Source organism: Haliotis rubra, unplaced genomic scaffold (assembly GCF_003918875.1).
Source record: "Haliotis rubra isolate DU_JTF1 unplaced genomic scaffold, ASM391887v1 Scf77, whole genome shotgun sequence".
Classification (NCBI taxonomy): Eukaryota; Metazoa; Mollusca; class Gastropoda; order Lepetellida; family Haliotidae; genus Haliotis; species Haliotis rubra.
In genome coordinates this window covers 659,929-671,092 of record NW_025767490.1, presented here as the reverse complement: position 1 = coordinate 671,092, position 11,164 = coordinate 659,929, and the positions used below count along the sequence as shown (strand labels likewise).

Genomic DNA, 11,164 nt, shown 5'->3' with positions numbered 1-11,164 from the left:
AATGTAAATAATACTATGTAAATACTACGGAGAGGGTGTTCTAAGTTGTATAACTTGTACCCAATCCTTTTCTCATGAATAAAATATGTTTAAAACAAAAAACAAAACTACTACTACTGCTGCTGCTGCTGCTGCTGCTGCTGCTGCTGCTGTGGATATGCGTTATAATAAACTAGTCTGCGGTCTGATAAGTGATTCTCCATATAAATAATACATATCTATTTTCGTAAACATCTTAAACATAAAATCAAACTTTTTATATAATAAAGAGAATCGAACTATTGTCACAATTGTCACAGGGCTGCCATTTACGATAAGAATATATCCTTGTCAAAACTGCTGATCTCGATGTATATCTCTACATTTTAATCGCTAAATGTAAATTTCCATTTGAGTTTTCATACAAATAAACAGCAAACAAGATAAAATTACGCAAAATCACTGTATGTTCTTATTGAAACGTTTTTTGCGGTGTAAATTTCAAGAGCACGTATGCATGTGAAACAAATCCAGCGACGTTTCAATGTTTATCCTTTAGTATGAAAAGATACGGTTATTTATAGCGCAATCGAATAGCACACGTGCCAGTTTTAAGCGCGCAAAGGAGCCAGGGTGAGAACAAAGAACACTCGCGTTGTCGCTACGTCCTATAAATAGCTCAAGTCACACTAAGCGATAAAACCAACCTCGCAGTCCCAGCACGTAGCGTCTCAGGCCTATCCCGGAAGACGGTGTGTTGTGATGACTCACGTGTGTTGTCCACGCGGAAATACCAACCGTAACAGACAAACACAAGACTAAGAATTCATCAACATGTTCACCGAAGGTAATTTAACAACAGAAGTCATACAGATTACAGATAAAGATTACCAACATATAGCCAAACTCAACTCGTTGATCCGACAGGGCGATCTGTGCGCCGTGAAGCGGTATGTTCAAACAAAACACATGTATCCCCCAGCTTACTATCGGCGGTTTTGTTACTCCTCCGTGAAGCGCCAGGACTATTTTCCCGTGGGGGTCGCAGCCCAGTGTGGGGACCCTGAAATGGTGAAATGTTTGATCTATTTAGGGTTCAGCTTAGACGAAACGAACTATGAAACAGAACTATGTAATTTCGTCTTCCCCATTCATATAGCGTGTTTGGGGGGACATGTGAGCGTTGTCAAGTGCCTTGTTGAACAGTATGGCGTGGACGGTGTTGATTGGAAGGCGACTGGGATATCTCCGATATCGTACGCTGTTAATCAGGGGAGATTAGACATTATTAAGTACTTTATAGGTCATGGAGTGTCCGTTGATATCACTATTGGGAAACAAGAATTATCTCTGCTGTCAGTTGTTGTTGACAAGAAACAGCGTGATATTGTCCAGTACTTAGTAACTCAAAGTGTGGATGTTAATTCATGTGACAAAAACGGCACAACCCCACTACACATTGCCGCAAGTCACGGATGTCTTGAAATAGCGCGAGATCTCATAGACGCTGGGGCAGACGTGAATTCAACAGACGAGAGAGAACAGACTCCTTTTTTCGTGGCAGTTTATAACCGGAATGTTGACATGGCCAAGTTTTTACATTCTCGTGGAGCTGATCCCGAAAGTCCAGATGTGAGGGAATGGACGCCGTTACACCAGGCCGTGAGACACGGTTTCTACGACGTAGTACGCTTCCTCGTTGTCGAACTCAACGTGGACATGTTGCCCATGAATAGCGTCTACCATACAGCATTTATTTTGGGGCTCTATGCAAGGAATGTGAACATTACGGACCTGTTCATCAACGCAGGGTACGACCCGACATTTGAATTGGAGATGTATGACGAAGACGATGCCGACGACGGCGACGACCACGACTACGACCACCTGTACGATCTGCCACTAAGAGCTCCGGAGGCTGCGTGGCAGCTTAAGATGGACCAACTAAAGACCTTTGTGTGTACACCTCGGAGTCTGAAGGAACTGGCTTGTTTTGAGGTACGGGACTGCTTAGGGCAGCGGGTTCAGGCCGGTGTAGACTTTCTTCCATTGCCTCTGAAACTGAAAAACTTTGTGGAGCTTCGACATGTACCTTGTTATCACTGCAAAACCGGCAAAAGAAGGAAATGGTAGGATTAAAGCAGTGTATAAATTAGGCCCGACCGACCGCCCGAGATTTCTTACGGACGGTCTAAACCTACAGCTGGCCAGCCCGATGGTCTAGTAAAAATGTTCCATACAACAGTAAATTCACCATATGTTGGTGTCAGGACTGGTAAAATCCATTTGGGGCTGGTAACATTTTAAAGTTACCAACTCTGATGTCTGGCTAGGGTTTTTGCTTATTTCATACACTGATTAAAGGTGTGTGTTCTGAATATTGCCCACATAAAATATACATCCTGATCAGTGTCCTGTGTCTGTGTCTGTTGATATATATCAAAGTGAACGAATCTGGTACTTCCTGTATTTTGCACTGCGCATCATCGGAAGTCAATTACTAAACTATCGATTGTCACACATACGCATCGATATTTTTCCTTTCTACCATCGATTAATTGCTATCGGAGATTCAACAATTGCAATCCATCGATAGTTCGATGCATCGTTACAGCCCTAATCTTTACAACAATAACTTGACAGACTGTGACTTCTTGGCGCAATAATTTTCTAAAATGTTCATTTGACGTAAGAGATTGATGCTCTTAGCTAGCGCAGAGTCGGAGAACATGGCAGGGGACTCTGCTTAAAGTACAAGCAATACTTTAATCCGCGACATAACAGATTATCATTTTTACATGTCGTGTTCATACAAAAAAATGTGATTGGTTTATATACCATAACAGGTATAGCCCGATGCGATGCCAAAGAGCAACAAAGCATGCTTGTAATGTTATTATACCAGAGGCGAAAACAAGATTCAACTTACTCGTAAATGAGTTAAAATGATTTTGCCCTCAGATGGTTTCCAAACATGTACTTATTTCTTTGAACCGAATAAAGGCCTAAGAGAAATCAATGAAGCCTGCACGTAATTTACCTCCCCTTTTAGAGACATATTTTACAGTTAATGCTTGTAAACTGGAAACATTATGGAATATCCATCTCGAAACCCTCCCTGTTTTTATTGTCATTGCTTCCTATTGCATCAGACCAAAACGTCATTCTGCTAGTAACAGTCAGGATATATACTTTACAAATAGAGTGAGTGAGTGAGTGAGTTTGGTTTTACGCCACTTTTAGCAATATTCCAGCAATATCACGGCGGGGGACATTTTACAAATAGAACCCCATACAGTTTCTCCTCGATAGTTATCAGCATTAATATTATATTAACTCGTGAAGGCCCGGGTTAGAATTGGTCTTCAGCAACACATGCTTGTCGTAAGAGGGATAAGAGGGTCAGACTCGCTGACTTGTTAACGCATGTCGTTTTGAAATCGCTTAGATCGATGCTCATGATATCAATCCCTGGTTCGGTTACTCGATTGTTTACAGAACGCCGCCATATAGCTGGAATAATGCTGAGTGCCGCGTTAAGCTACAAACAACACATTATTTGCCATAGTTGCGTTTGTCCATCAGTCATATAGGGGACTGAACAATAACGGGATGAAGGGGCAATAAGTATCCCAGAAACGTCGTGTTGTAACCACTTAAAATGTTGCGAATCCATACCATACGTTGTTATAATACAAGTAAATATGAAACAAGGCTGCATTGAAACATTTCACTAAGTACATAATCAGTTCATGCTGCTTCATTACAATTACACATACGAGTATTCCGTTGTATTTTCCCTCTACTACTGGGGCGGTGGGCTGGCCTCGTTAGGATGAGAAAGCCACAATAACTCGGTGCGCCTTGTGGCAGCAAGAGTTGTATACTCCCCAGGGAGTTGAGACTGATAATACGATGTGCCGTTGAGATTGACTTCCAATGATCGAGGGGGAAAATAACAGCGCCTTGAGCATGCACTAGTGTGTGGATATGTGCGCTATATAAATATCCTATAATAAAAAGTGTTGGCTCATCACGCCTAAGACCTTGGTTCGATTCTCCACATGGGTACAATGTGTGAAGCCGCCATGATATTGCGGGAATATTGCTAAAAGCGGTGTAAATCCAAACTCACTCACCCACTCTCTACTGCGATGTAGCCTAGTGGTTAAAGGGTTTACTCCCAAAAGTTAGACGTCCCAAAAGTCAGACAAATAAATCAGGCGTGACTGTGATTACAACCTTGTCTTACCCACTGATATAATGAACCTGCCCCATACACCAACGAGATGGTTTTCACGTTTGTACAGAAATACTTTGATCAGAATATTAATGTTGACTGGGTTCTCCAAATGTGTTTTCACAATGTTCACTTTGATCAAAACAAGATTATAGATTTTGCATGCTTGTTTTTACAATGTTCACTTTGATCAAAACATGATTATACATTTTTTTATGTTGTTGAGTTTCCATTCACCTAAAGGAGTGACTTCCTTCCTAGCATTGTTTTTCCAGCATCAACAATATAAAATATAGAGAGAGATAAGTACAGGATGTAGGGTTAACATTCAATTATAACTGGCAAATAATAGGAAAACATTATCCACTCTACCAAATTCAACACTATCTACACAAAATCAACCTTCATCCAAACGGCAAATGTATCACTTGCCAAATTCCTGAAACAATAGCCCACACTATCTTTAACTGCTCAAAATATAATAAACAAAGAACCCCATTTACCAATGCTTTAAAACAGTACCTCAATAATGCTAACTCTTCTGATCTCAACATTCTAACAAACCCCAAATTAATTAAAACAATCACTAAATATCGTATTCATACAAAATTATATCAAACAATCTAGAAACAAAAACAATAATACAATAATTCCACTTTTTACCACTTAATTGTTATACATATGTATATATGTTCTTTTTACTTTAACTCATTTTTTAACATTTTATTATGTTCATCATTATTCACCTAATAATTACGTTTTTAAACATAGGTTGGTTGTAAAGTAACATATAACAAAAATACAATCAAATTGTTTTGTTTCATGTCAAATAAAGTCATTGTCATGATCCAGCTTCTCTTTGTGTTTGGATTAGTATATTTGGAGTAGTACATTAATTAACGAAGGTAACAGTGTAGTGAACCTCAGTGCAACCAACCATAACCTTTGTTGCTTTAACGCGTCTAACTTTTGGGACGTCTAACTTTTGGGAGGTCACCGGTTAAAGCGTTGCGTCGTCACGCCGAAGACCCGGGTTCGATTCCCCAGCTTGACACTGTTGACATATTCATTGCCCCTAGCAGTACTGACTGACTGAGTTTTAGTTTTACGCCGCTTTTAGCAATATTCCAGCAATATCACGGCGGGGGACACCAGAAATGGGCTTCACACATTGTACCCATGTGGGGAATCGAACCCGGGTCTTCGGCGTGACGAGCTAACGCTTTAACCACTAGGCTACCCCACCGCCCCGCGGCTGTGTTGAGCATGCAGTGGACTAACATATGAAACCGGAGGAAGGAATTATTAGCATACGTATATCTGAGACTAAAGTTACCCAAAAATAACGTCTGACGCCTTTCGCGACCTTGGTAACCGTGTCTCCATCAATAATTGAGGAACACATAAATACACGTACTTAACAATATTATTTATTTAAGTACAAAAAAGTCCTTGATTTGTATTTGTGCACTCGATGAATCTTATTCGATTTCATCTCCTATTGACTCGACCATGCCCGTCAGTCCGGCAAGGTCAAGGGATGCAGATTGTATGTGTGCACCCGTCATATATACTTACCAGAACATTGTCACCACGAGAGCAGGTGCTCGAATAGTACTCGGGAGTCGTGCGTTCTTAAAACTGAGGAGAACGATGTCGGAAAACGTGTTTGATAAAACATATTCTATTGTCCTCGCCATCATTGATTTTTCTTAGCGAAGCACTCAAACATAGAAATATTTGTATTCTACAATAGAACGCAGTACGAAGAGAACCCCAGAGGGCGTATACTCAACTAACGCAGTACTTAAGAAGAATATTTGAAGTGCTGATTCTTTATTGACGCTTCCACTGCATAAAACAAGGACCGTATCTGAGATTCAAGTGGTGTTCGTGAAGGAAATCGGACAGCTCAGCGTGCCATGAATGACAGTCTCCCTCCAATTGTTATACCAATTCTGCAACAATTCCACGTGGTGTCATGACAAAATACCAGTCCGAGTTATCGCGTAACGTCCTTGCAGCCAACAACGCTACGTGTTGACGTAGCGCGCACCATCCACTGACGTCCCCATAGAATACCTCCAGGTTGTCACGGACAGCAACCACGACCTCAAGCCACCAAATAAGAGTGTGAGTGAGTGAGTTGAGTTTTACGCCGCTTTTAACAATATTCCAGCAATATCACGGCGGGGGACACCAGAAATGGGCTTCACACATTGTACTCATGTGGGGAATTGAACCCGGGTTTTTGACGTGACGAGCGAACGCTTTAACCACAAGGCTACCCCGCCGCCCCCCAGCCAATAAGAACTGATACAGGCACTCCTGGAAGAATGGCGACATATCCCACGTGACGTTATCAGACAAATGACGTTTTCTGTGCACAGGCAAACTGTAGCGCAAATAGGGTTGCGCAACAAAGAGAACTTACCAGTCTTATTATATGCGAGCGAAGCGAGCAAAGGTTGACAGCGTACTTCCCTCGCTTAGGTTCGTAAAATATTTTTAATATCAAAATGAAATATCGCCACCATCAAAGGTAGACGCCCATTTCCTCACAGGGTTGTGCTCTCAGATTTCCAACCTCACATTAAATACTTACTATCGTAAATATATTAAATTCAACATTATAAGCGCCACTCGTGGCATGTCAAACCGTTCTTCGCCTCCATTACCCCAGTCGCTTCCGGTTCTGTGTTCACACTGTGTTCTGTGTGCCGGATAGTATGTGCGTGTCATGTATCGAGGAGTGATCATTTAAGGTAATGTTACGTGCCGAACTATGTTTTCTGAGCTGACCTTTATTTGGCCGTCAGTTTAATCTAGATTGGAAAATAAATACTTTTTGAAATAATAGATAAATATATATGACTTCGATTCGTTTATTACACTAAGTCAAAAATGTATTCACGTATATCTAAAAAATTGTTCAATAAAATACTATCAAAGCCAAACTATCGAAACTTCAAACTTTATGCAGATACTATAAGATTTTCAGTGATACTAAATTATGTTAATGAATCCTATTGTAAACCTCCTTATGATTTGGTAGGGACTGTCTCCATACATACAAGGGGGACAGGAGGTATCAGAGATATTGTCTAGTCTGAATGTAAACTAAGAAGGACGTAATAATGGAACTAGGAACAAAAGACCAAAATATCATGATCAACTATCGAATTAAATGTTGACCAAACGCGGATGGAAAATGTATTTTATATTTTAGGGCAAACTGAAAGCACAAAACATAAGATTTAATAACAACAAAGCAAATGACACATTAGGAGACGATCAATTATGAATGGATGAATATTGCTTCAAGCTCTATCAGTAAATCTGCATCCCTTCATAACCAATTATCGACAAGAAATGTCTAATCAGAAAACACTCGAATCTAATCGATGTGAACGCAGGACCAATAAACCAAACCTGAGTGTATATATCCTATGTGCCTCTGACTACTTGATATTATGCGTGTGTGCGTTCGTGGGCTCGTACGTGCGTTAGTGTGTCTTAGAATCGGATATTCATCCGTATGAAGGAGTCGCAGTATTCTGTAATTAAGGATCATCCGATTTTTTCTTAATACTACAGTTCAAGTCATATCCTTAACTTCTTTTGAGTAGTGTATGATCAGTCTACCGACGTCAAGGCCATACTGTAGACAGCTGAGCCACAAGTGTGGTTACTTCTATCTGGGATCCATCATCTACCCACGTAGCTGGGTCAGAGACCCCACCGGTCTTCATGGGCAGGTGGAGGTTCACTTCCGGGCAGCCTGAACCATACCACCAGGCGGCGCCACTGCTGACACACCCACTAGGGTCAGGGCGATCCAGAGTTGAGAAGTTGAAGCCATTTACACCGTTGTTACTTCCATATGTAAATCCATCATCGGCTGGGTATCCATGTTGAACGTAAGTGTTATATTTGAACTTGTAACCTTGACCTTCGCTGCCAAGGCGAAAGTCCGAGTAGAGGGCGTGACCCCCGAAACCACCGGGTGCTGTGATGTACATGTCTAACATGTAGGTGTTCTGGCTGGTAAGCTGGTGGATGTGCTCCAAGCCGAGCCAATACGAACACGTCACATCTCCCACAAAGTGTTTCAGTTCCGCCCACGTCCTGTTGAAGTCGACTTCGGGACAACCGCCTCCCATCCGTTTTTCGATGTAGGTGAAGCCGCCCCAGGCGAGGTAGCACGACACTGTGAAGGGGGATGGGGAAGTCAAGGGCTGAATGACAAGGGGGGTGATGTCACTGGCAACTCGCTCTCCCATCAAATAGGCCTCGGAACAATCTGAAAAGAGGAATAACGTCATAACGTGTATATACAAGCAACGGAGACATTCATTTATGGAATTCAGTCAGTGAGCAATCAGACAGCTGCTTCAGAATCGTATAACATGTCAGCGACCCAGCTCTATGAAACCGGTAGTAGTCTGAACTACTGCAAGCATCCATGCACTAACACAAGCTTAATACATATTAATCAACGCGACGTTAAACTACCTTGCATGTTATTCTTATCGGCGGCGGTGGGGTAGCCTAGTTGTTGAAGCGTTCGCTCCTCACGTCGAAGACCTGCGTTCGATTCCCCACAATTATAAAATTGCTGAGGCCCATTTTTGGTGTCTCAGACGTGATATTCCTGGAATTGCTAAAAGTGGCGTAATACCATCCTCAATCGTTAATCAATGTATGTGGTTCTGAGACCCAACATCTTGAAACATGCATATATTAAATTTATCAGTCTCAATATCTTCTATGGACTATGACCGCCTCCGTGGTGTAGTGGTTAGAGCGTCCGCCCGGAGAGCGAAAAGTCGCGGGTTCGATGCCCGACCGCGTCATACCAAAAGACGTTAAAATATGGTACTTGTTGGTCCCTGCCTGGCGCTTGGCATTAATGGGTGTAACAAGGACTGGTCGGCTCGGAGTCAGTATAATGTGTCTGAGTGGGGTATTCATGTTTCACTGCGGCGTGGTATCTCAGTGGGTTGGCACTATAAAACCAGCTTCAGTCTGGGCTAGTACAAGCAGCCGCACATACACATACACACGCCTGCACGTCGTCATATGAGCGAAATATTCTCCAGCACGACGTAAACCCAATTTCACCTCACCTCACCTCACTATGGACTATGGTAAGTACAAATGAAACCTTTCAGTCTTAGAATGTATAACGATAACGTATAGAGACCGTTCTGTTACCTACCGTAATAACGGCGCTCACAAACATGCCCCGTGAACCCAAACACACAAATACATGTGGCAGTATTCACCAAGTATGTTCCGCCATTCTGACACGGGTTCTCTGGAACCTGACAAATAATGAAAACAATCAGACAATTAATAACAAAATGTAGTTAAGCTACTAACGTGCAATATGTACAACCTTGAGAAATAAGACGACTGGATGTGTACTTCAAATATAACATACTTAATTCAACGATAAGAATAGAGAAACATTTTTTATGGATAGACAATTTCCATATTGCAATAGATGCGACGTTTCACAGTTGATGCTGACACCGTTATCAAGCACGTGATGATGATAAAAATGGTTCCTCTTCATCATAACAGCTTCTAAATGCCATTTAAAGAAGTTTAGTGAATAGAAACAAAATTCAGTTTGTATTTGTGATCAGTAAGTTGTCAATTTCTCGAAAACACAAATTTTTCAGTTACATGTTTTTAAAAGTTAAATGTTTCGTTTCTTTCATAGAGGCCTGTGACCGCATTCCTGGTATCCTCAGTTTGATCATGGACTATATATATATATATATATATTTTAAAGGTTAAATGTTTCGTTTCTTTCATAAAAGGCTTGTGACCGCATTCCTGCTATCCTCAGTTTGATCATGGACTATATATATATATATATATATATATATATATATATATATATATATATTAAAAGTTAAATGTTTCGTTTCTTTCATAAAGGCTTGTGACCGCATTCCTGCTATCCTCAGTTTGATCATGGACTATATATATATATATATATATATTTTAAAAGTTAAATGTTTCGTTTCTTTCATAAAGGCTTGTGACCGCATTCCTGCTATCCTCAGTTTGATCATGGACTATATATATATATATATATATTTTAAAAGTTAAATGTTTCGTTTCTTTCATAAAGGCCTGTGACCGCATTCCTGCTATCCTCAGTTTGATCATGGACTATATATATATATATATATATTTTAAAAGTTAAATGTTTCGTTTCTTTCATAAAGGCCTGTGACCGCATTCCTGCTATCCTCAGTTTGATCATGGACTATATATATATATATATATATATATTTTAAAAGTTAAATGTTTCGTTTCTTTCATAAAGGCCTGTGACCGCATTCCTGCTATCCTCAGTTTGATCATGGACTATACATATATATATATATATATATTTTAAAAGTTAAATGTTTCGTTTCTTTCATAAAGGCCTGTGACCGCATTCTTGCTATCCTCAGTTTGATCATGGACTATACATATATATATATATATATATTTTTAAAAGTTAAATGTTTCGTTTCTTTCATAAAGGCTTGTGACCGCATTCCTGGTATCCTCAGTTTGATCATGGACTATATATATATATATATATATATATTTTAAAAGTTAAATGTTTCGTTTCTTTCATAAAGGCCTGTGACCGCATTCCTGCTATCCTCAGTTTGATCATGGACTATACATATATATATATATATATATTCAAGTCTTGTACATTCTACGTCAAAGACAAAAGAGTAGGTTTAAGCTCTATTACAGAGGGTAATCATCCAATACAGCTGTGACATAACTAATGTAAAACAAATTCTTGACTTCAATTCACCTTTTCCCTATAGGAACATCCGGGTTCTGCCTGAAGATGACCACATGACTGACCGGAAGTGGATGCCAGTAATTCACATTGTAATTTTGCATGACCAGGAAGCAGAC

General features: G+C 40.3%; 2 protein-coding genes across 2 annotated transcripts; one reads left to right on the top strand and one right to left on the bottom strand.

The window, feature by feature from the left end:
* Positions 1 to 813: 813 nt before the first annotated feature.
* Positions 814 to 2,112, top strand: LOC124260592 (ankyrin-1-like). The gene has a single exon (XM_046694913.1). It carries the CDS (start codon positions 814 to 816, stop codon positions 2,110 to 2,112), a length of 1,299 nt encoding a protein of 432 aa, XP_046550869.1.
* Positions 2,113 to 7,869: 5,757 nt separating this feature from the next.
* LOC124260590 (angiopoietin-4-like) lies at positions 7,870 to 8,544 on the bottom strand. The gene has a single exon (XM_046694912.1). The coding sequence runs from the start codon at positions 8,542 to 8,544 to the stop codon at positions 7,870 to 7,872; it is 675 nt and encodes a 224-aa protein (XP_046550868.1).
* Positions 8,545 to 11,164: the final 2,620 nt, after the last annotated feature.